The sequence below is a fragment of the Triturus cristatus genome, chromosome 2_1 (genome assembly GCF_964204655.1).
Source record: "Triturus cristatus chromosome 2_1, aTriCri1.1, whole genome shotgun sequence".
NCBI classification, from domain to species: domain Eukaryota; kingdom Metazoa; phylum Chordata; class Amphibia; order Caudata; family Salamandridae; genus Triturus; species Triturus cristatus.
In genome coordinates, this window is record NC_140581.1 from 1,120,441,507 (window position 1) to 1,120,468,548 (window position 27,042).

Here is a 27,042-nt window from a genome sequence, read left to right on the forward strand (position 1 = left end):
GGGAGTCGGGTGCGGTGGGTCCGGTGCAGCGAGGCCCGCAGGGCTTGTCCGGGATTTGAAACTGCCATGGATGTCAGCGATTTTTCTGTGAAAGAAGGTGGCGAGGGCGTCGCACAGGGCTTGCGATGGCGATGGCGGGATGTCGTTGGCGCTGGAGCTGGGGTCACTCAATCTCCACACACAGCAGCCTGATTAGAGGATATATGCTTATTGTAGGAAATCCTCCTTCTCTGGGTGGTCACTACAGTGTTTTTGCCTTTTGCGTAATCCTATATTCGTGCTGGTTCCCCTTTAGAACTCTGTGCACTTTACCCGGGCTAACCAGTAGTAAAGTGCCTGTACTCCCCCTTTAAATGTGTTTGAAAATGCATATTCTTTATTGGTATTTAACTTATTTAGAAGTCCCTAGTATATGGTACAAAATGTACCTAGCGCCTGTAAGCTCAATGCCACTAATAGACTACAGCACCTATTGAGCCATCCACTACAGTGACAGCATAAAACATGGCTTCAGACCTACCATTGTAGCCTGACTGTGGCAGTTTTACCACTTAAATTCGACCTGCCAACATTAACCATTTGACAGGTGAAAAAACTCCCTTTTCAAGTATAAATAAGTCACCCCTATGTAGCCCTGGTCACCCACAAAGCAGGATGCAAGGTATTTAAAAGTAGGACATGTAGAAATTTTATGTTAACATATCCCTACAGTTACTAGCACCCAAATGCTATTTTTCACCGTGGCAGGCCTGGCTGTCCTATATAGAAAACAAGAGTACAGATTAAAATTCAAATACTGTAGCTCAGGAATTATTCTTGTTTCAAAAGAATTAACAACTACTTGCAATAGTTATCACAAATTCAGTTCATATTGCACATAGCTGTCATAGTGTCTGTTCAGATTAAGACAAGCTTGCCTATCAGGCGAGGTAGGAAAGCTTTCAATACTAGGTGAACAGCTTGAAGCTCGAGGTAGTTGATCTGAAGGCCATGTTGTTTTGTGTACCAGAGACCCTGAACTGTGAGATGCTTTAGGGGAGCACCCCATACTGTGAGGGATGTGGCTTTTAACAGGTTTTGTGTGTTCGACCACTGCAGACAACGAAGAGTATGGCGGTCTGTGAACACCAGATCTTTTAACTGACCCTGTGACTGAGACCACTGGTGTGCTAGACATTCCTGCAGTGGATGCATGTGCAATCGTGCATGTGGTACTATGGTAATGGATGAGGCCATCATGCTGAACAAACGCATAACTGTTCTGACTGTAAATTGTTGATTGGTTTGAAAGTTCAATAACAGTGTATGGAAATTTTGAATCCTTGCTGAATTAGGATACGTTAATCCCATCTGTGTGTTGCGAATAGCCCCCAGATATGGCTGAACCAGTAACGGTTGAAGATGGGATTTTTATACATTGATGATAAACCCTAGTTGATGGAGCAGGTCTATGGTGACCCGAGTGTGTTGGTGGCCCAGAGGAAGGGTACTGGCTTTGATAAGCCAGTTGTCCATATAATAATAATAATCTGGCATTTGTAAAGCGTGCAGCTACCTACCAACGGAGGTGTCCCGGCGCTGTACTTATACCGCAGAGGAACCCATCCTGGCTTTCCCTGTGAAGTGTCCACTCCTGGGCACCGCCAAGGTGCAGCCAGGCATCCCCTGCGCTGTTGGGGCCGTTGTGGAGATTAAGCAAGCTATTGCCCAGAGTTGCAGAGTGGGCCATGATTAGAATAGGCACCGAGGCGAGAAATATCAGGTCTGAGGAAATTAAGCCCAAGACCCGCCGAAGCGGGAATTGAACCCTGGTCCCGGGCCGGACCTCTGCATCAGGGTCTGCCGCTCTAACCATTGAGCCACACTTCTCCACAATGGGAAGACATGGATGTTTTGCCTGCGTAGATGTGCTGCTACCACTGCTAAGCATTTGGTGAACACCCGGGGTGCAGTAGTCACCCCAAATGGGAGATTTATAACTGGTAATGTTTGCCAGCTATGACAAACCTAAGGTATTTGCGGTGAGCTGGATGGATTGGGATGTGAAAGTAGGCGTGCTTTAAGTCTAGTGCTGACATAAAGTTGCCTTGCTGGAGAAGTGAGATCACATGTTCGAGGGCGACCTTATGAAAATGCTCTGACAGGGTGTAATGATTTAAGGGCCTCAGATCTAAGATGGGCCGCGATGAACCGTCCTTTTTTGGGATGAGAAAGTACAGGGAATATATCCCTGATGTTGAAGAGGGATGGGTTGTATATCTCCTCTGAGCAGGAGAGCTTGAACATCCTGTTTGAGCAGTGCTTGATGTTCCAGAGAGAGTTTGTAAGTGCGAGGTGGAATGTTTGGAGGTGTTGTGATGAGCTCCACACAATACCCATGTTGGATAATGTCCAACACCCACTGATCTGATGTTATGAATCACCAGGAGGGGAGAAACGTTTGTAATCGACCCCAAAAGTTGTCGAATGATTGTGGGGAAGGTGAAGGGAGTTACTGTTTTGTGGTGGATGCGGCACCACATGAGGAAGCACGTCTGCCAAAACCTTTGGAGTTGTTACCCCTATAGGTGCACCTGTAATAGCCTCATGAAGGGCAGTTGTGACTTTGTGGGCGATATGATGAAGAAGAGACATCGGAACATGCTGTTTTTGAGCCTGCCCTAAACGTGGAGCAGCTAAAGGAGCCATGGGAAGTGGGTGTTTGGAGTGCACCATGGACATAGTAACCTCTGTGTCCTTCATCTTCTCTAACGATTGGCCAACTTGTGGACCAAACAGGTGTTCCTTGTCAAAGGGGACATTTAAAATTGTTTGCTGGACTTCTGGCTTAAAGACAGATATACACAGCCAAGCATCAGGACCTAACAGCTGTATCCGCAGAGTCCAAGCACACCTAATGGAGTTATTGGAAATGAGTTTGCGATCCGCTACAAGTTCATGACCTCTTTTCCTATGTTCTTCTGGGAGCTACTGGAGGAGTTCATCCATTTTGTCTCAGTGGGCGCGATCATACCTGGTTAATAGGCCTTGTGTATTTGCAATTTGCCAATGACTGCGCCGCTGCTCGTTTTCCTGAAGTATTAATTAGCTTAGACTCTTTACCAGGAGGTGGAGCGTCACATTTGGTTTGTGAATTAGCCCTCTTACGGGCATTGGAAACAATTAACGAATCAGGGGGGAGTTGCACTCGGATGTAAATAAGGTCTGAACGTACAGCTTTGTATTTTTTGTCGACCCAGGAAGTGTTAATGCGTGCTTGCTCAGGGTCTTTAAAGATATCATTGGTGTGATGCATCATGCCTTTTAATGTAGGGAGGTATTGGGTAGCCCTATGTGCACTGGATATGGATTCAAAGAGGAAATCCTCCTCTATAGGCTCTTTAGGAAACAGGACCTGGTGGTACTCTGCAGCTCTGCTATTGAGTTCCTGATATGGGATGGTGTCATCAGGAGGTGATGGTTTGGCAGGGTACAGGTCTGGGCCTCTGTCCCCCTGGGGATCAATGTCATAATTTGGCCTGGGATCTGTAGGCTGTGGTGCATCATAAGAATCATCTGCCCCCTCATGCCCACTCATGACAGTATGTAGGGACTCCTGTGGCGTGATTTCAAGGGGATCACCTTGAGAATGAGGTGGAGAGGGTGAAGGTGGTGGAATGAAAGGTGGAGGCAGAGAAGCAGGTGGAGGAGTTCGCAAGACACTGGTAGCCTTGTTTGTCTTCCATCTTTTAACTGGTACTGACAAGTCCATTGCTTCTCCTAAGTTAAGTTGGCGCTTTGATGGAGGGAGCACCTACAACACATTCTTGGTTAAGATGGGGACTGTATGAGGCTATATATGTATTTGTTTCTTACGTGCATCTAGCCGTTCCTTCATTTTATGGATGATTGGTTCTACTGGAGTATCGGGGTCGAATTTCAATGCCGAAATCATCTTTAGTTTCAGAGCCAAAGATGGATAAAGTCGGCTCAGTGTGGAAGCTGATGACTTTGGCTGTGCTTTCGGTGCCGAGCCCGAGGGCAGGGCTTCCGGAGCAGATGTTCAGTGCCGACCATGGCCTTCTGGCAGGGGTGGCCCAGGAGCCTTATATTCCGTCGGCACCAAATGTTTTTTTTCAGTGGCAGGACGGGGACTGTCAGTACTCACTGTATGCTGACCAGGTGGAAGGTCCTGCATCTGAGGGTCGAAACTCTAAGCCTGAGCCTTTGACGTGCAAAGCCTCTTCCTCTGCCACAGAGGCCTTGTGGAGTTCCTCCTCCTCCACATCCTGGTGTCCGAAGATTTCGAGTGTGACATCGACCACTCTCAGCTGCATCTTCCTGCGACTAGCCCTTCGGTCTCGTAAGGTTTTCTTTGACTGAAATGATCGGCAGCCCTCGCAGTCTTCTTCCCTGTGATTGGGAGACAAGCACAAGCTGCAGGCCTCGTGAAGGTCAGTCCGCAGGTACTTAGCATGGCACCTCAGGTAGAAATGGAATGGCACCCGTTCCATTAGCAGGGCTTGTTAAGGCGAAGCCAAAGAGATAGAAAGATAGGCCCAGAAGGGCGAGGCCCAAAGGCCACTGTTCGAGCGCGTCAATGCGACGGGTAATATTTTTCCAGATTTCGAAGCGCAAATATAGGAATGCATTCAATATCAATACCGAGGGTACGGGTGAACAGTCTAAAAATGGAGTCAATGCCCATGCGCATTATCACTGAGAGAAGAAGTCACTTTACCTTGTGCCTCAAAAGACTTCTTCTTCTTCAAAAAAAAAACTTGTTCACATCCGGACACAACACTAGATGGCAGGACTATGAAAAGCATGTGTATCTACAGCCACACATGCCTCGAATGTAGAGGTTCTGTAGGGGCTTGACAAGCATGAAGCACCCCTGTCAAAACATTAGGCTTCAATGCCATAGGCAGAAGCTGTAGGCCTAATACTTCTGCTGCCCACTGCATGATGGAAGCAAAGGAGGTACAGTTCTCAGAAGCAGGACCAGCAGTAGACATAAGGCCATTACCTGGAGAAGTATTCAGGCCACGGGCATCTTGGAATGCTTCATACCAGTTTTCCTCCTCATATTGGGGGACATAATGATCCCCTTCATCAAAATTGTCATTGTCCGAGTCAGTACCAAAAAGACTGTTCAAAGATCGGACCCTACCATGTGGTACGGGCAAAGTGTCAGATTCGGAACGATTGCCTATTGGCTGCGCTCCAGAGGGAGGCAGAACTGAAGTTGGTGTTGAACCTGATGCGGGTTCAAGGTGCACAAATGGCGCTGAGGGTAGACCCGCCAGTGGAAGCCTGACTAGGGATACATGAGGACCCTTGGGGCCCGAAGGCACCTCAAAGAGAACATGTAAAGTGCTAAAAAAAATATCAAACTTATAATAATATGATTTTTTTAAATCCATTTCTCAACAAAACCCAAACATTATAATGTCCAAAACAAATCCAATATCGATAGTTCGATGAGATTCAATTATTCAGGAGTCTTGAGTGTGAGTTCAGATTCCAACTTTATTTATTATCTCAAAACAATTTTTCCATTCTTTAAAGATTGTAGCTTCTAAGCAGTGGGGCTACGAAAAGTAGAGCATATTAGAATTGAAGATAGTAATAACAATACACTAGTGCGCCATTAAGGCCCACACTGCTGATGCTCTATTTGTTCTTGCTAAAAAAATATGCATCATGGCGTCCCTGAGGGCCTCTCCTTCCTGCAATACCACCGACAGACCACGAAATTCAAGGTGCATACTTTTGTAGAAATTTTCGAAAAGGCAAGAAAAACAAAAAACAAGGAGTTGCTCTGGATCTGCTCCTGAAGGTGCACAAAGTAAGGAACGGATATCATCCAGGTGCGCTTACATGAGGCTCTGTTCGCCACTGCCGGAGTGGAATGTAAAACACCACCTTCAGGTGCACAGCAGACTGCTTTTAAGTTTCCAGATCCAGTCTGATGCCTGGGGAATATTCACAAGGTGAAGAATATGAAGTTATAAGTAGCCATATGAAAGTATGGTCTACAAGTGTGTTTCCTTTCACTTTGGGGGTGAAAAAGTATATTCCTAGACATTTTACAAGTTGAAGAGAATCACTCACATAATATCCTGAAACAAAGCTGTAGTTAAACTGGCTGAGATTTAACCAGTATATTTATTTTATAACACAGTTTACTAAATATATTTCGGACAACGAACCCTGCTGCCCTACACAAACTTACCATGCCTTTTTCTGAGCCACTTCCAACACCAAGAAGAGCAAAGTTTTTCAACATTTCACAGCCAATTGCCCCACAACCAACCTAAGAAAAGATAAAAGGATTTATGAGACAGATCAAACACATTGCATCACTGGAAAATAAATGTAAGTGAATAGGCACACTTCAAAAACTAAAACAGTTTTAGGGGACAGCGATGTGTGCCCACAATTTACAATTCATAGCAATGCACTGGACGCAGATAGTTCATATACTAGGGACTCATTCAGATTGGGCAAACCATATATTGTAACTGGTTGATCAGGATGTCTTTGTATAACTAATTAAAAAGAAATCCTACATACAACATTTCTAAAGTGTCTATGATTAAGAAGTTAGATACACTGGATTACCCAGGAATGCTATCATAAAATAGGGCATGTTATATCTACTTAATTGTGTGAAGAAACAACTACAGCAAAGAAAAACAAACAGGAGGCTGTATGATTTATTTTAAAGACTGGGGCATAAATGCAAGCAATATGAATCTAAGCAGACTGGCTTACAGGGGGTCCTCAGAACACCCAACCTCAAAAGCAGTAACTCTTGTACCCTACCGCATCTCTTTCTGACTGACAGTTTCTTTAAAGCACAAGCAAAAGTTATCAGGCATAGTGGCATTATTCAAATTTTCATACATCATTCTGGTAATAGGAGACTTCCTGACAATTATGTGATAACCAACTCTACTATCTTTAAGATCAATAATCCGATGTTAATAATTATTTCCTTGAGTAACGGCCTGGTAACTTGTGTGCACCCCTGGTATAGTGAGCAGCTCTCTGATGCAATGAGTAACTCTTCCCTATTTACGTACCTGCAATTACCTGTGACATACTAGCACATTCTGCGGATAAGTAAGCATAACTTTAGATAGACTGATATTTTGACGTTAACATCGGAGAGGTAGGCAGGCAGGCAGACATACATCAAAGCTTCTAACATATTTGGCAGCACAATGGAATATACAACTAGGACCTATCTAAAATGTTAAGTACCTTGACGTGATTTTAGGATCTTTGAATTAGAGAGCATCAATCCTGATCGCCATTAACAGACATTGTGGCTCATTATCCCGGGATAAACCACAGTGAACTGTGATAAAAACACTGAACACAAAAGAATGCACTCTGTCGTAGAGCACACCTTTAAATTTCTGAAGGGCCGATTCTGAAGTCTGCATAAGAGTGGTGTTTGCAGTAAAAATCTGTGACCACAAGCAAGATTGTAGTCACCTGTGCAATGTTGTGCAAAATTTCAATAAGAAAGAGTCTCCTCAAAGTGCTACAAAATATTGACTTGGATGACTATGAGCCCCCTCCTCCACCACACCCAGTGCAGTATGCTGCCAAGGCTGCTAAAGGGAGGGTACAGTGGGTAATCATCACAATTAAATATTTCTGAAGTAAGTGTTATGCATTGCAACTATAAGCTGACCACGCACAGACACAGATTTGCTCCTAATGAACTTAACCTTTTTATTTTCAGCCACATAAGAAATGATAACATCTGTCAACCCTAGTGTATAGTGGATGATATACGAAGGGTACACATAAACAGAAGAGGCATTACATATTCAGTACCGGTTATAACTTCACATTAATTACTACCTTATACACCTTCACAATACAATGGCCTGGTCTGATATTGCTCCTGCAAAAACTCTGTAACGCCTCATTCTAGAACAGAATCTTCCATTTTGTGCTCCTCATACTAGTATACTGCTGTGGCTGGATGACTCCTCACTCTTAGCTGATGCCCTTTGGTTGAGGTATGCAGCTCGACTGGTGCCGTAGTCAAGTGCACCAGGGTCCAAGCAACAGTCTCACTATATTAGCCCATCTGAAGCTGCAAATTTACTGTATGCCTAGGAAGTACCATTAGCAAGCCGATTTGCAGACCTGCAAAATGAATTCAAACTTGACAGATAATGCTGTCTGCATCTTTGGCCGAGGGTCTCCTGCAGCACGTAAAGTCACATTACTTATAAGTTCTTTATCAGAGATCTATTCCCATCTTCTACAGTACAAATATTGCCTGTGTCCTTTGTTCACTGCATTTCCACTGGCCTCAACCCTTTTCCATAAGTCTAGGAAGGACTTCAGCTGCAGACTCTGCACAGGTAACTGAGGTCTCCAAAACCCATAACAGACCTGGTTTTGCCTCTCCCTGTCTTGTATTTAAGTTAGAAGCATATAGCCTGAGGTGTGCACGCCATCCAGTAAGATTCTATATTTCAATATCCTTGCCCATACTGCTGTCTAATCAAATCCCTGCTTTGATGATGCTACATCAGCTTGCGACAGTGCCTGAGCACAGAACAAGTCTTGACCCTAGAGGTGTTTTCATCCTTTATCTGGTGGTACTGGGTAGTCGTTCACCGGAGTCTCCAGTCTCAATTTCCATCTCACCCGGATCCTGGTCTTGTGTCCTTTCCCCTTAGGGTGATGGACAGTCTGTGGGAAAAAGCACTGGTCAGAGTCATGTTTGACTGACCATGTAGGTTTGACAAACTCTATGACTTCTTAACACAAATAGCATGTGCAGATAGTTTGTTATCATTCATCCATATTGGTGACACAGCAGGTATGGACACATGCAGTCAAGCAGTTCAGTGCATGTTGACTTATTACCTATACCAGAAAGGATACTGCTGTGGCTACAAATCTTACAATACATTCCTAAATCTACTGTGAGCTCTAGTTTTAGTTGTCATAATCCTTATGCATGCATGCGGCGTGTTTGTTGGCTCTGCCCTCATATTATTTGTGGTGCATAGTGATGTTATACACACCCTCGTGGTTCTGAGGCAGATTCTGAATAGGAAATATGTCATATGTAGGGAGGTGTAAGGGAATGGCTAATGTTGAGTAGGAGATAATGCACAATGTGTGAGTGTATGCTGATGAATAAAGAAGTATTTGACTGCAGCTCCCGTGTGGCATATTCATTCACCTGCTGCATGGATGGGGAAGATGCTACATCTGGAGACGAGTAGGGGATATGTGCCTCGAAGAAAACAAGGCTGCTCTCCCTGAGGGTTTGCAACGGTACAGCAACTGCTCAGATTTGTTTAGATGGTGCATGTTAAGAGAAACTCACAGCTTGGAGAAAATGCTGATGGCTGTGAGAGCAGAAGGATTAGCAAACCGACAAGCTACTGACATGGAAGCAGGAACAACCCACAATGACCTCTGCCTTGGCTGTGAAAAGCAAGCAAAAGCAAGATTCACATAAGTTGATGTCTTCAAAGAGATAAAAGCTATGCTTCCGATGAGGATTTTCAATTTCCCATGAAAGTGAATGTCCAGCCATTGGGCAGGTCTACAAAAGTTGTGGAAAAACTAATTATTTCATAACTGTATGCCAAGCTACAGAAAGATTTAGTGTGCCACGATAGAAAGAAAGATGGATGCAAGAATGTTCCAGAAGCACTCTCGCCATGCCCACAAAACAAGAAAGCACCATCAGGTACAACAAATGGAAACCCAAAGACTAAGATGACCCCTTGCATCGAGAGGGGGGTTGAAACTGCTAGAATACGACTATGAGATTGTGCACAAACCAGGGAAGGATCAAAACCCAGCAGACTACTTTTCACAAGTGCCACTACATTGTTACAGTTGGATATCCAAGACAGCTGAAGCTTATCTCAACTTTATTGTGAGATCCAGCAAAACAGTGGCTCTGTCTATGGAACAAATCATTGCTGCCACCAAGGCAGATAAAGACATGACCAAAATCAAAGAATTGTGAATCTGATAATGTCCTGCCCTGTAACAGCAAAGAGTTCAAAGAATATCTTGTCCGAATCAATGTCAAAAACCAAAAGAGTACACCCTTCTGGCCCCAAGCCAATGGCATACTTCAACAATTCATAGGCACCCTCAAGAGGGTCATTCAACGGGCATCCATGGAGGGAATTGATTTAAACCAAGCAGTGTGCCCCTCCCTCCGGGCCTATCGATCAACCACTCAATCCACAACTGTTGAGAGTCCAGCCACCTTGCTATTTGGGAGAGCCATCACAGCAAAGCTACCTTAATAGTCCATGGATCGATTAGTGACTACTGACCAAGTTTGAGACGAACGCAAACAGAAAAGGAAAATGAAAACATGTGCCAACCAAGTTCGTCCAGGTTTGTCATGCCCAGGAGACAGTCTTTGACCAAAGAGATTGGGTAATGGTTAAACAGAAACAAAAACAGATAACAGACATTCCTTTTGACGCTGATTCTCTACAGGCAGTGGCGTGCAAGGAACATATGGTAACAGCACAGCTTTCGGGACAATCCATCAGTTGAGACAACTCACATTTCAGACACAAGTTTAAAGTTTTTTTGTTTTGCACAGTTAATAAAAACCATTGCATACAGCTATAAACCATTTCTTAAAATGTCTAATACAATCATTTGTGATAAAGGAGAATGACATAAAAACATTAGCGTGTCAATAAAATCAGCAGTTAAAAATTCCTAAAATTTGAATTTGTTGTGTGTTGAGGTATTAAAGCTCTCAGTCCTTGTTTACTCCTTTATCACCATCCATGTGGCTTATGGAGGCCAGTTTTGTTTTCGTGTAGACCCCATATTTCTGGTTGTGAATTGCAATTAACTGGTGCGGATATGATCCCCATGAAACTGGTTGTAAAGTGCAGGTGAATTGTACAATAAAATGTTACTAAAAATGTGCCTGTTCTTACTTTGTCACTGGCCCAATTCCTTTAAAAGCAGTTTTAGGAAATTTGATCCCTGGCAGGTGAGGGGGATTGAGGTGCCACTTAGCCAGGTGGTTACTGCTTGCCTGCAGGAGCGAATTTAAAGTTTTAAAAAGATTGGCTCTAGCAGCTTTTTCCTCTGAGCCATGGGCACTGGGCATAGACAAAGAATGTGTAATAATATCTCTTGCTTAAAGCCGCATAGATGACAGCTTTGATTTTGTAACAGGTTTTTCCAGGCTGGAATAAAATCCTTTGTTTCTATAATCCCAAATCGATATCACATGAACTGCTGCTTTAAAACAGGGGAGAAATATGGTAACAGGTACTCCTGAGGTCTCAAGCTTTTGTATGAGTTGATCACTGTCCAGGCATGCATCTCATTGCAAATAAATTTTTGTCGGTTAAATGAGACAGGAGTAGAGTTTAGGCATTAGTTACTCGGCTAAAGGCAGCTTTTTTCCATGTTGATGGTCCAAACTTGAATACCGAATATCTCAATAGACTGGCTTAAGTATTCTCCCCATGAGCCTTTTTGGTTCTGCTCTTTTGTTTCTTGATCTTCAATCCAGTGAAGGTTGTTAATGCACCACTCTCGGGAGGCAGGCAGTCTCCAGCATAGTTTAACAAAAGCGTTCATTCTTTGTAGTGATTGATTTTTTTTAAGCCAAACTCAAGACGAACCTCGGTGGGTGACCCTGTTTGTGGTATGGAAAACATAGATTTATTAACTTTTTGAGCTTATTGAGTGTTGCTGTTTCCCAACCGTGCATGATTTCCGTGCCATAAATCACTATTGCCCTTAACTAAGCTGACATTACGTTTAGTAGATGACAAAATGATAGACAGTTGAGTTTTTATTTCAGTAATTTCAACCCAAAAATTAACAACTGTGCTTTTGTCTGTTTAAAGTTCATTTGATGTTCTACGTTGATGCCTATATATTTATATGTGGTGGCGATCTCGACCTTTTTGTCCTCTTTAAACCAGGTAAATGACTTGTATTTAAGGTCAACCAGGCTGACCACTTTGGCTTAGCTCTAACCCTTGGCGGACCATTTAGATTTTTATGGGAATCATGCTGTGTTGCAAGCCTATAGGCGTTTGACTCAAAATAAATTATCCTATTTCTCTGAAGGCAGAATTAGGGGAGGGCTATTATCTTGTGGAAGAGCCCCAGCAAGGTCTGATAAATATAGGTTAAACAGGCTTAGGGCAAGTACGCATCCTTGTTTGAGGCCGTTCATTGTGGCGAGTTTGTTCGTGACTCAGTTGCAATCTCTATTTAAACTTGCACCCAGGTTTCTGTGTACAGTGCTGTAATTGCCCTCAACAAGTCTCTTGGGATGCCCCAATCTTCCTGCTTTGCCCAGTGGCGCCTGCGAGGCACTCGGTCAAAAGAAGACTTGAGGTTGACAAAACATGCAACTAGCCGAGTTTTCACCGTTTGGCCTCTCTGCTAGGATGCTTAATGCTGTTAAGTTCATGAGTGTCCCCATGCCTGGTCTGAACCCGGTTTGTATTCTTGATATCAGATTTTGTTCATTGACCCATGATTGTAAGTAATGGAGCAGGCATGACACATATAGCTTTGCTTCTACTTCAATGAGTGCAAAGAGCGAATAGTTGTTTGGTAACGCTGGTCTTCCATTGTTATAGATGGGTTGAAAGAAGTTACCTTTCCCTGAATCTGGGATGATATTAGTGCGAAAGATGTGGTTGGAAAAAAGGTGCTAAATAATGAGCCCAGTAGGTTATGTCATGTTTAAGAGGGGCGTTGAGGAGTCCACTTAAAGAGGGTATTGGCGAGCAACATTTCACATTTCAGACGCCTACCGCAACACTTGGCGAGTCCTGAAAACATGCTTGAAGCAGCTCTGCCAGCAGGTCTAGCTGCAGCACCTGAGCCTATGTCACCATTGTCTGATCAGGGTGGACTTCAATCATCTCGGATCACCTAGTCCCGCCGACAAGTGCAAGCACCTTGTCCACTGATTGATTTGGTTTGTACACAGTGAATGGCAATTTTCGATTCGTCATTACTTGCAAATTGGGAGTCACAAACCTTATCCTTCATACTCCTGACCCTAAATTTGTAAAACAAATTACCACATAATTAAATATGGAGGGAAAATATTACCACACTACGGAAAGAATACCCTCTGAGAACAGAAGCCTATACTGATGTAACTTGCATGTTTGCCACCAGTTCATACAAATGGATAGGGTAAAGTTTAATTACATACATCAAAGTAAGCAAGCACAGCTAATAAAATATAAGAAGCTATTGCAAGTACCCAAAGGGGTAAAACCATCAAAATACAGAAAAGCTAGTAGTGGAAAGGATGCCATGATGCCTAGAGGTGCCTCATTACCGCCTGAAAACCAGCCTTTAGTAAAGACAATATTGAGGGAAGGCCGGCTACCAAGGTCCATGTTTTTACAGCCTGAAACCCAGAAAGGGAAAAAAAGTAGACATCAAAAGATAAAGGGTTTTCCACAATAATTGAGTCGAAAACCCTGATAAAAAGCATAAGAATGGCATGATAGTCTGTTCTTGAAATAAAAGATGAGAGGATAGTGATACTGAAGTTATGGTTCTGACAGTGGACAAAAAGGAAATCATATTTTTGTCCTATTTGTATTCCTTTTCTGTCGACCGCATGCTCTGTGTTCTTTTAAGGTCTAAACAAATGAGTCAATCCACCGCTTTCAATGAGTGACCAGGGGCAAAGAATGCTGGAAGAGTGATGGCATGTCAGATGTTAAAAGAAAAGCCAATTTGGTCCTCAGCGTTTAAGATCCGCCTGTGCTGCTTGGGACTCCCTATCTCACAAATCTTCAGTGGAAGAAGGGGCGTCTGCTGAAAATTCTCCAGCGTCGTGTGCTCAAAAAGCGCCCTCCACCTACTGTGGTATGGGACGTTTGGGAGCTGTCTTGGTGCTGCCTGTGCTGCTTGAGACATCCTGTCCTACAAGTCTTCAGTGGAAGGAGGAGGTGCTGCTGCAAATTACCCCACGCTGTTTGCTCAAAAGTGCCCTTCACCTATCGCAGGATGTTTGGGAGCTGTGTTGGTGCCGCCTGTGCTGTTTGGCCAAAAGTCTTCAGTGGAAGGAGAAGCTACTGCTACCAATTCTCCCATGCTTCAAGCTGAAAAGCACCTTCTACCTACCACAGGGCTGGACGCACCCGGAGCGTGCTCGACACAGGGCTGGACGCACCCGGAGTGTGCTCGGGGCAAGACCAAGCCAATCTTCGCCCATAGGAGGCCGGCCCACCCCTTTAATATCCACCACAGCAGGTACTGCATTACTTTTGTTTTCTTGTCTGTTTGACTGACTGTACCCCGATACCTTATTTTTCTTCAACCCGGTCTTGTGATGGGGGAAGAGGAAGCCACCCACAAACTCCATTAAGCTGTATACCCCCCACCTTCTTGGATGTTTTTTTGCAATGCACCGTGGGAGTAACTACTAAAGAAAAAGATTTAGCTGAATGCCGCCTATCTCTTTCCTCTCCACCGGCCATAGTCTCCCCTGTTGAGCTGCCGCCCAATTTTAAAATAGCAAAAGCAGGACAAGTATTTGTGTCGTTAGAGACTGGAGCCCTGGGAAGTCCTCCTGCAACTGAATCTTCATCTTCCTCGAGGCCCCTTAAATCCACAATCCTTTTGGATCGTGAACTGCTGGAGGTTTCTAATAAAGGTGTGACAGATCCAGGGAAAAAGAAAAGGGCGGAGGCTAGTAGTAGATCAAAGCACCTTTGTGTGAACACTTCCCGTTCATCAAGGGGATCTGCTGCATGTGACAAGTAAACGGATAGGTTGGAAGCTTTAGTAGACACACTCTATGATAAAACCAATGCAGCTTCGGATGCCACATTGGAACTGATATGTGAACAGCTGGCCCCAATTGAACTTAAGCTTACCAACTGTACATTACCTCCGCACTCCTTGGGTGCCTTTGTCCCATTCCCAGTACCCACGCCTTCAACTAAGGCTATTGCTCTTCCGGCTGCTCTCTCTACGATTGGAGGGGTGGGTGCGCTGATTCGATAGGAGAATGCGGAAATAATGGTCCTGTTTTGCTGCATTCTCATTTTTGTTTCCGCAGAGCATGTTAACTTTGGTTGTCGTGATTCGGAAGCAAGGCCTATTACTTTGGCTGCAGCTGGTGTGGTGGCACCCATCAATAGTTGTGTTAATTCTCTGACTGCGTCGCACAGCCCGTTAGGAGCGCCAGAAGTTATTCCCATTAGTGCGAAGAGAATGCCTCTACCCTCTTATTTAGTTACCATTAATGTACCCACGGAAGCTGCACCTTATGTTGTCATCTTGGGCAATGTGCCCCCTTGAAATCTGGCACTGTAGAAAGTTTTGACCAATCAAAGAATAAGGTCACTCACTGGAAGGGATTGCACTCTTCTTTGGGGGATCACATGGGTGATTGGATCCATCTGTTAAGAAGAGAAAACTGGGTCTGTAAGGTCCCGAAAACCCTTGGGGAGGATTGTGTGATTGTAACTTTTAATAGGCTTCTTGCTGCTAGCAGTGTACTTGTTTCTAATGGTCATTCAATAATCAGAAGCCCTTCGACTTCCATTCTAGCACTCCCCTTGAACATCTCTGAGAATTCTGTGATATCATCCAAGCAAGGCACCAGAGCATCATGATTGTACCAACAGTGCTTCCTACACAATCAGTGGTGTCTAGGCCCAAGGAGATGACAGACTGGGCAGCACACCGGTCATCCTGAATGGTTGGTGTTAAGGAAGCCCGTAAGTCTTCAGGGACTGCCAGTAAGATCTCACTGAACATATCCTAAAATGTGTGGGTGTAACATCCAAGAAATCAGCTGGCATTGACTGACCTCAAGTACAACCTATGTTTGCCAAATGTCTCCAAACATTCAGACTCTCTGTCAGGAGAAGTCACCAGAATGGTGTTCAGGTTGACTCTGCTAGTGGATGCCTGCACCACCAAACTGTCAGGGTTTGGATACGGAGTTAAAAAGTTAGGGTTAACTGGAGCTGGTCTATGGCAACGGGTGAACTGTCCATTGATCAGAGAGCCAGAACACGGTTTTGGCCAAGTACCCAATAGTGTGTCTTTGAGGGCCTTGTGAAGGGTTGTACAGCCTCAGTCGGTGCCTGGCCACGCTGAAGGTCTTCTGTGAGGACATTTATTTTCACCTCTGTTGTGGGGAGGTTGAGATCAAAGGACTTCAGCCACCATCCGAATCACAGTGGAAAAATATGTACTTTCTTCAATTCTGCAGTAGGCAGTCCACGAGGAATACACCAATCCAGCAATGGCGAGGTATGCAAACCACGGACATCCTGGAGATCCATGTAACAATTGTCTACATCAAAAGGGAAAGGGGAATCATAATGGATGGGAAGCGGAAAACTCTACCCCATCCCTCCATTGTTGCCTCCATGTGGTTTGCTCTGGTCAGAGTCTGAGCCAGAAAGGTAGTGTATTGTCTGTGCGTAACCCAGAGATAGAGGAATTGTGTCAGAGTCTGAGGGATGTAGTACTGGCTGTGCCACATCGGGATATTAGTATGGCTTCAATAAATATGAATTATTTTCAGTGTCAGAGACCACTATGAGTTTTGGTTCATCTTCTGGTGCCGGCGGTATTGCTGTCCATGGGACCGGCGTGGAGTTCAGAGCCAAACCTGAGGTCAGAACCGAAGCAAAAGTGGAACCCGAAGCAAGTGCATGGGGCACAGACGGTGCCAAGGGCAGTAACCCTATTGGAGGCCCTTGCGGATTCTTAGGGCCCAAAGCCCCTCCAGAGAGCGCCAAAAGCCTGCTAAAGATGTGCAGCATGGTGCCGATGGACCCAGCAACTCAGGGTGCATCAGGACAAAAGATGGAATCAGCTCCTTTGAAGAACAAGAGTGAGAATGGAGGCTTGGTGATATCCTTGCACCTTCTCTAGAGAACGAGAGTGGGGTGAAGGGGCTGAGACTCACTTGGACTTCTTATGTTATTTATTGGTCTTACCTGAAGACTTTAACCGCAACGATGATCTGCTGTGGGAAACACTTTGGTAGAGGGACTGGGTCTGCACTCTTGGCTTCGACCTGGAGTGGTAACTGCGTGGAGTCTTGTGCTTCATTATCTAAAGCTTCATTTTCCATTCATGAATAAACTTTGGATTCATCTGGGCGCCGTCGTCAGAGGCCTTAGAGTAATGTATTGAATCCAGACAACAGAGACACACCTAGTGGGGGTCTGTTACAGACAGTCCTTCCAAGACTTAAATCCAGTAGTCTTACGCGGTTACATGCTCCCTTGAACACTGGGAATTTTTTAAGAGAAAAATCACTTCACAAAGTGAAGAAAAAAAAAGAGTGAAGGTCTGGATCAGTGTCTGAAGCATGCAAATAAAGGAACTGACATCAGGGTGCATGGGTGCCACGTATATGCATCTCAGTTTGTTACTTCTGGAGTGGAACTTAGTCAGCATCAAGATGCACAGTACCACTTACATGACCACTGCTTTTTGACTTTCTGGATTCAGCCTGGCGCCTCAGAATATTCACAAGGTGAGGAATCTGCAGTTAAAAGTATCATTCAGAAACAGGTGTTGTAGACACCCCTGATGCGTGAGGACAGCTGTTCATGCTATCGGTCTGATTCTAGCATTCAACACTTTTCAGGCTAACTGAATTACTACAGTGACTATAGATTTGCATTTTTGCAGTACACTTTGCTTCAATATTCCTGTCTTTTAGTATGAGGTCCAAGCATTGAACAATGTCATGCACATTTGTCTATAGTAACATTTCAAAATACTAGGATGTTGGCTGCCTTTACAGAGATTGCTGCCATTGAAGTCGCCATCATGTAGAAGGTATCCCTATCCTGCGCAATCAGGACAGTACAGTGACATGCAGGGTACCAAGTGTCACTGAAAGGCTGTGCATATCACAGATCCTGGCTTCAGCTAACTAGTGAGAAAAGGGACAGCATCTTTGGTTGTTGCACAATTCTAACTGAGAATGGGCAGCACCTGTTAACACCATAGTTGGTGTTTTCATCAAGCACTCTCTCTCCTAGATGTGGTGGGGTATGGCCTTTACTGATCAGCAGAGCGGATCCTTAAAATCATGTAAAAAGCACTACTTCGCACTGTCTGCTGTGGGGTAATAAAATCAAAAGCCCTGTCCACCAAGCTCTGGAAGTATGTGAGATTGTTTAGTGAATACACAACTTATGGTGGGATTTTCAGACCTTCCAACGGAACAGTGTAGTTGCACTAATCATTTTGCAACTCTTCCTCAAGAACCTCTCCTCCCTTTTCATCCTCCAACCCATACCTTCATAGCATCTACCTTCTCAAAATGTTGATGAGAGGTTTATTGCCTCTTGAACTATTGTGTAATTACCACTAGAGGTGGCGGTGAAGGGTGGCAGAGGTGGTTGAAATCAGCAGCAATCTGCATCACTCAGGGCTCCTGACACTTCTGTCTTTATTCATAGAGGTCATCATAGTCATCACAATATTTTCCCCATACTGCGAATGCCAGTGTCCTACTGCTTTCAACCTCTTCCACAAGATGAAACTACTAGTGGGACACACATAAATCTACCTCATGCAAGCCTCCTCATCCTCTTCGTCATGTTCATTTTCTTCTTGAAGCAAACCATGCACTCACAATTGAGCTGTAGGTCATGTTAGATTTCTCTACACTATCATCTTTACTTTCCTCTCCCATCTTACACAACTGGTTAGTTGGCTCAAAAGCCAACTGACATGGTTGTATTGTATATTTATAGAGCGCACTGTGACCAGACTGGTAACCTGGTGTTAACAATTGCTACAGTCATGATAAGAAGCAGGGGAAAAGAATAAGGGGAGAAAAATGGGGGCATTGGTTATCATCAGATCAATGCAAGTTTGAGAAAAGCCAGGTCTTGAAGGCTTTCCTAAACTCAAGCAAGTTGGACTGAGATTTTAGTTGCGGCAGAAGCTTATTCCAAGCTTTAGCGGCTTTGATAAAGAAGACTCAGCCCCCTTGACGCATCCTATTGAATCTGTGTTCTTGAAAAAGCTGTAGCTGAATGCAGTAATCTTCTTGGGACATATTTCCTCAATCTGGTCTGTAATGGCTTTGGACCTTTATTCTGGAGGGCTTTGAATACAATATAAAACAATTGAAAAGGAAACTTTGTTGATAATGGAGTTGTCAACTAAATGTAACTGTCATCAACAAATGAAGCCACTGGTGAGGACTTTAACTTGCTGGTCGACAGCCCATTGGTGGACGAGTTGGCCAATGATAATTTCATGGTGGACGAGCGTGCAGCCAAACCTGCGTTAGTCAATAAGGTGGTCGCATGTTATGTGAAAAGGTGAACTTTGGAGGAATAATACAGTTCTTCAATGAAAGTTGCCCTAGAAGGCACTTTAGAATTGAAATGTCAAAAGTGGCATGTGTTTGTGCCTTTGTAATGGTACTGTTGGAGAGGAAACTCCTCCATGAATCATCCACACAGGAGAAAAAACACCCAAGAGGTAGCTTCACTGGAGGAAAAAGCAATCTTTAGCTCCCTGTAACAGGGGTTTTTAGCAGACAAGGTTTGGCATATCTTGCCTAGGATTATGATGAGGGTACAAACCGTAAGGAAACTTCTGAAGGTAGCCATCTGCATATATTTTCTCAAGGTCACTGGTAGCACAGAGTCTGAAGAGAGATTTGTTACTGTTTCGCTTGCTAAGGCATAATATTAAGAAGACAATATTCACTGGGCCAAATGTGTAAGAAACTACAATTCCAAGGGACGGAAGACTACAAATGGGACTGTTAATGTTCTCCTGGATAATTTGGAAAGATATATCTCAAATTAAGAGCATGCTTTTGCAAAAACAATACTTCAAACAAAAAGTACAATAGGAATTGGATATATGAAGACATCTAGAGGGATTGGAGTATGAGGACGGACTTTCAACACATTGATTGAATTTTGGATGTTTAAAATGAGGTGAATGCACTGCTATATAAAATCACAATTGTTTGTCTGAAGGCGTATTAATACTGCTTACTGCTGTATATCAAATTAGCGGGACGTGGGTGAGGTCAAGTGGTTATGCTTTCCTTATTATTGTTCATTATATTTACTCAATTGACAATAAAATCTATTGAAACTAAAATGACCAAAGACTCCACCTTTGAAAACGATAAATAGTTCAAGCACGTGCATCTATGAAATATCCAACAGTCGAGAAAATGCAGACTGATGCACGGTTGGCACCGGAAGAATGACAAATGCCAAGGGACCAGGAGTCCTTTTGCATGCTATTTCATGTCCAGTTTACCCTCAATGCACATATAAAGAATGTAAGTCCACATGATATATTTTGTCTACTGTCTCAAATTCAGATAAAAGAATTTGTCTACTGTTTTGGTTCTCCTCCTAACTTTCCCTACGTCAATATCATATTAGCTAATCGTCGTTTTTAATGACACTCCATCACAGTCCCGATTATGGCTTCTACCAACCTGTCCCTAATCCATTGCTTCTTTTCTGCTTTCAGTAAATCTTACTTTCAGCATGGGCTGCTAGGGAAATGTTTCATTCTGTTCCAAATTGCAGGGTTATGTCACCATTGACCAATCCCAAATGAGTGAGGCAAGTTCAGTAAGGTGAATAACAAGTAGCTGTTCATAAAGCACACAACTTCAGTTCACAGTATCAGCTGACTCTTGATACTAATTCGTTTTCAGATCTTGACGGAGAAGAAATACTGTTGCCAAAGATACCAAAACATGACACACCTCTGTGCTACAATAGGATTTTAGAAATAGACTTATTTTTCACAATTTTGAAACATGTTTCATTCATGTTCGCTCAGGGAAAGATCTCTTATACTACAACATACATTTAGGGGTTTTGTATATTTAAGCTACTACCTGTTAGTCCATCAGTTATCCCAGCACATCACCTAAAATGAAGCTCCAGTACATCTCTGTATTTTCCTAAAGTATTCTATGAGACAGGATATTTTGAAATCTAGAGGCATTACCAGTATTAAACTATACAAATCTTCACAGAATCAGGTAACTTATTTTTCAGTTACGACTGGCCCTACTTACCATAAAAACATTTAAGTTGTAAAGTTTTTGACACAATGATTCTCCAATGCAGGCTCTCAAAGCATCGTACCGATCACCCCTGAGAAGAGAGGGAGAGACAAGTAAAATGTAAGTTTATTTTTTGACTCATCTCACAACCACAAAATGGAAAGCTGATTGAGGAGTGCAGTTAATGAAAACTTGAAGTGCATATGTGTCTCGATGCAGTTATTTGGGTAATTACTGCTCACAAATACGAAGTACTGCATCATTCACAAATAGTGACCTGTGCCCACCAATATCCATGTTCCATAATTTCTAAATTTGTATTAGACTTTGCTATCACTGTTTGCCATAGATGAAGTTGCTTAATATTTGCTATCGAGAGTCCACATATTAACGAAATATACTTGAGATTAAGAGAACAGATGTTCTATTCATTACATGAAAGCCAATGAGAGGGCTATTCAGGTATACAAGTATTTATTCTACGGTAAGACAGGGGGCTCATATGATGCTGTAGTCTTGATTTTATTTAAGTCACCAACAACAGTTTAGCTACAAAAAGCAAAGACCCTCAAGGCATACATTCGTAGTAGTTTTTCAAATAAACAAGAACTTTCAGCTCTGTATCACCAATGTCTATGCAGTCCGGCCCCAAAACTTCACATCCTTTCTAAATTCCTCTTCTTTCAGTTTCTGCTCATCAGCCAAATATATGGTGTTTCTCTAATCGCCTAAATATGCCTGATGACTCATCGGTGGCTGAAGGTAGCACAAATATCCTGTTTCATTTGGGCAACCATCAGTCACTGAAGCAAAGTCATTAAGCAAGGAAGCAGTACAGAGCAGGGTAAATGTGGTAATATTTCTTCTAATCAGTTCAGAAATTAGTTTCTTACAGCTAAATCCATTCCTCCAGCATTGGTATATTTGATGGATTTAAATGCTTGACAATCGCTGCTGTCAGGCTGGAAACCTTGGTACTTTTAAAATAGCAAACACAATAAACAATGATAAAATAGCCAACGGCCCAACAACATTGCTTGTTTAGTACCAAATTCACCTTATTTGAAACAACCCAAACTTCAGCCAATAAGGTGGAAAGTCTGAGCTCTATACTACCCTAAAGGCCAACATCTAGCATGTGGATCGCATGTGGCTCTATGAAAAATCGTCCAAAAATGTCTTATTAGAAAATACCTAGTACTGCACTCCTGTATTCCAATGTCAACTGCCGTCGTAGGTCAGCCAAACTTTTTTTTACTGTTCAATTCAGGAAAGCATGAAAGGGAGCAATATTATCCAGAGGTACCTCCAGTTGAAGTGTCTTATTCTTCTGTCAGGGATAACAAAGTACCTCCATCTGACATCTTGTGGTGCTCTTCATTGTCCAGATCATTCAGAGCTACTTTTCCTTCTTCCCCCTTCTATGGATTGTCCTCTTGATCACTGTCCAGCTGATCCTCTGCCTCAATCATGTTACCAAGTGTGGTGTGTGATGAGAGCACTGGTGTAGGCTGTTCTTAGGAAGTGGAGGGGGTTGTTCTGGCAATGGTGTTGGCTGAGGGGATTCTATCACTGGAGGGTAGACCCACGGTTTCTTAAGGTATTGCTGAGAAGGTACAAAGTAAGCTGTCGTTGTGGAATCAGCCTCTGGAAAGAGTCCATCAATTGCTGTAGGGGATTCAGAAAGCCTGCCAGCACTTGTATGTATGTGGGTCCTTGCAAGGTTGCCAGGACTCTTGAGGATGTCCAGGTTCATGATGCTCATCATATTAAAAGTGGTGAGTCTCCATCTTGGGAATGACAAAACTCTTTTCTAACAGGTTCATAGTCTTGGATAAACTGTACATCCACTTGGTTAGGACTGAGAGAGATGATTTTGATTTATTCAAATCTTGTGACTAACATTATGAACATTATGGAACTAAAATGAAAATGCTGCAAACTATAGATCTGTACTTTTCTGTGCTTTGTAAACTAGGCCCACAACTAGGCTCTGACTTTATGTTTGATCTAACACAGCCATGCTTTGAATTCTCACTTTGACACTGCATGCAGCAAAATGTGCACTGGTGCTTAGTGATAACATGCTGTTCTTGGAGAGCTTTGGAGGGTATCATCTTGTAAATATGTATTATTCCAAGGTCTCTTCCTGCTCGAATGCTATAGGCCATTCATTTATTAGACTTCCATTGTTTTGTGTAACTAGATTTGTTACTGTCACATTCGAATGACATTAGGTCAGAAAAAAGCACATTAATATTCATTTAGGGGCTAGTACTAGGACGGTGGCATTAGATAATGTTATATAACTGTATTATGATTTGTTTAGTTTTGCTCACCTTATTTTGACTTTGTGATTTCCATTGGTTTCTAGCAGGGATGCTGCTCGATTTCTTAGCATATTGATTTGCTGCATACCTTGAACTTAGAATATTTGGCAGATGTTGCTCATGCTGCATCACAATTTGCTGCTAACTCCAGAGAGCTTATTTTGTGAAGTGCTAATTATTTCATTTGCATTGGAGGTGCTGTTAGGGACACACTGCCTCATATATTCTTGAGGTAAACACCATCCCCAATCCTGCGTAGGCACTTTATCTTAAACTATCTAACAAGATAGCATCTACAGGATGTAGGCATTATGCCACTGCTTTTGATCACTAACGTATAGTTTGCACTCTGAATCCAAATATTTGTCTTGAAGGTTGTCAATACTTTCAAATGTAAAGCCTGAATTAGTGTAAAAACAGTGACATTTCAGAAAAGAGGTAGTGTGTTGACAAGCAGTTCGGCGAGGTCAAGCCTCTTTAAAAAAAAGTTGTTCTTCAATGTTGTTATTTTTGACAGGTCATTGTTGATAAGGTCTTCATTGCCGTCAACGGGATCAATACTGCGATAGGAAATTCGTAATTGACAGGCTTATCAACGGTGAGGAAGCAGTCAGCAACAACAAGGCAATAGCCATTGACGAGGCAGTCATCCTGAAACATAGTGCTCTGAAGCTTTTTTCAACATTTTGTCAGAGAACCACTAGGGTCAAGCCCTTTTTTTTTTTTTTTTTTTTTAAATCGAACTCTGGGAAATATAAATGCTTCCTTTTTTGCACCATCTTTGTGGAAGGGCTTAGTGGAGAATTGCACAAGTAAAATTACCCTGACGAGGGGGCATTCCCTTCACCGGGAGAAACTGTAATATACAGAAGGCTTAAGAACGGCCTCCTTGTATGATCTTTGAGGGTCTGTGATATAAAAGTCTGACAAATAGCACATCAAGAAAATTATTCTTTGGGTGCAAGTAATATATTATTTTGACATGGGGATCGTCAGATTAAATCTATTGTTGCCTACAAGAAGAACAAATCCTGATGCAACAACTTTTTTTGTTCTCTATTATGACGACAGTTGAGCTTTTCCTCTGGGACATAAACAAAAGTCAAATAACCCCTGAAACAACTCACTGTACAGTGTAGCTGGTGCAGGAGCTGGCATGAGTTGAAGAAAATGTCAAAATCTTGACAAAAGTAGCTAGCACTTCAATGGAGAGCAGAACTCTTTCAGGGTACTCCCTCACACAAGATGTGCAGTAGAAATGTTAACTACTGTGGCTTTTAGGAGAAGTAGAGAAATGAAAACTTTCACCTCATTGGCTAGGTCTGGATTACCTCAAATGAGGTGGACTTACTACTAAGCAAACATAACTGTTGAGCCTATGGCAATTTTAACACTGTTTAATGCTCTTTTAAATGTGTGGGGGGGATTCCAAGCCCCATGCCGGCTAATGATTTGAGCATATGAATATAGTAAAGATTCATTCTTGGAGAATATAGAATTACTGCCCTTCTATGACTGCCATGTCAGCCTGCAATCATGAGGAACCTTTACCTGAGGTCACAAAAAATGTAATTGCCAGCAGGAGTCACTAGAGATTAGTATTTTTCCAGAATCCCTGGCTCCTTCGTATACCCATATGGTAACTAGGCTATCTCTATGGCAAACGCACCACTGCTTCAAAGAATGAACCATTCCATGACCTGCTTGAATCTCCCATTGACCCAGCCTAATGGGAGCACTAGGCACAGAGCCAGGTACTAGGATATTCAGTCTAAAAGCCTCTTTATGATAGGATCTGCAGAGGAGGAGAGAGAAAACTCAACGAGAAACGTGATGCTTTTCTAGCACAAAGCAAAATCAAATAAAGTAAGATATGTCATGTGTGGCACTGCCCTTTCCCCGACTTACACAGGAAAGAAGCATGTTCCCATCTTTTGCTATTTGTGTTTTCTCTTTAGTTTTCATAACTTTTCATCTTCAGCCAACAGCTTTAAGACGTTGCCTCACAGCCCTGGTGAGTGCTCCAAGTATTGCCTTTGTGAATTTTTTGTAAAGTTGTTTTGAGGCAGACACAGGAAAATCTCCACCTCGCCAACAATAGTAAAAATATCAGGCGGAAGTAGTCTCTAGAAACACATTTGAAAAGAATACCAAGCCACCAGACCCTAAAAGGTCCAACCAGTCCCAGGTCAGCCTATCTTTCAGGGAGGCAACTGTTAAGGTGGTGCCTTTGCCCCATTTACATGCAATGACAGAGCTGAAGAAACGATCTTGCAAAACAAGCTAGTTGCTCATAGGAAAACTTTTGTAAGCTGGTAGGAGATGGCTTAGGTTAAGAACGCAAACATTTCCTAAGGAACCAGTTCTTAACAGGCACATACAAGAACCAGGCACAACTAGCATGTCTTTTGACTGGGAACCAAGGGCTAATAAAAAGAAATATTAGGTAAGGAGACCCATGCAACCTCCCTCCCCAACCAATATTTTTACCATATATCCCCTGGGTCAAAGGGATGCTGACAAAAGTCACTAAATGCAGAAAGACATATTTGTTCAAAAAGGACAAGGGCTAGCGAGGCAACCATTTGAAAAACTATTAAAGCCTAGCGATAGAGAAACTAGGAAGAAGCATTTGGAAGGTTGACATCTGGGATAAACAATTTAAAAAATGTGTCATGCTGTCATGTGGAAGAAAGCTCCGCCCACATGACCCCAGTATGCAATCAAATCATACCAGTCATGTAAGAGACCCAAAAGGAGGCTTGTGACAGCCAGAAACTGCATAAGCACTTCACAGAAGCCCAGAGATGGCCCCACAGGTAAGAAGATGCATCTCCGGGTGGAAAAAGGAACCTACAAGCAAGTACACAGAATAAACTGCAACTGCTAAGCCAATAAGGCCAATGACAAGTAAACAAATGGCAACAGAAGGTATGAACATCACCTACTGAAAGGCACTACAACACCCCTATAAACACTAGATGGCAACTGTCTTCATGAATCCGGCTGCAAGATACGTACACTGCACCACCCTCTGTGATGAAGTCACATAAAAACCAACATGCATTTTAAACATGACCTTAGGGTAGACCCTTCAGAGCAAAAGGTCAACAAATGACCCTGAAGAAAGGACAAGGCATTCTGCACAGAGAGAAACTCCACATACAGACAACCCTAGTAGAGGACCACAGGGAAAATTCAGTGGAGCTTAGAGCTAAGGGTAAGGAAACACCTAGGGCAAAGTACAGGAAGGTTATCTCACCAGATTTTCATACAGGGTGTGGAATGTGCTTAGGCACAGCCAGTCTCAGAAGAAAAACCAGACACCTGCTTTCTAGCCCGCCCGTGTTCCCAGATGCAGAGTCCAACAGCTGATTGGCTTTGACTTGTGTGCATACCTCTAGACTTGAGACCTTATTAGATGAAGAGCTCAATTCAGAGAACGGGGAGGATAGGAGGGTCAGTGAGGAGTCTGTGGTTAGATGCAGTAGCCACCAGAAAGAGCATTACCAAATGTAAGTAACTTGTCCTTCAGATGGATACTTCTAACCGCAGATTCCTCACCTTTTGAATAGATAGCAAATCAGATGGTGGGTCTGTGAACTGACTTAGACCAAAAAGTCTTACAGGAACGCACAGGTAAAC

The 27,042-nt window shown here is 43.1% G+C and overlaps 1 protein-coding gene across 2 annotated transcripts in view; it reads right to left on the reverse strand.

The window, feature by feature from the left end:
- The window catches only part of UBA6 (ubiquitin like modifier activating enzyme 6), a 658,681-nt gene that overhangs the window by 350,017 nt on the left and 281,622 nt on the right, over positions 1 to 27,042 (reverse strand). For both annotated transcript variants that reach the window (XM_085636514.1, XM_085636515.1), the window contains 2 exons: positions 21,080 to 21,158; positions 6,218 to 6,298 (listed from right to left, as the gene is read on the reverse strand). In XM_085636514.1, coding sequence (XP_085492640.1) covers positions 6,218 to 6,298; positions 21,080 to 21,158 — 160 coding nt within the window. The remainder of the gene's footprint in view (positions 1 to 6,217; positions 6,299 to 21,079; positions 21,159 to 27,042) is intronic.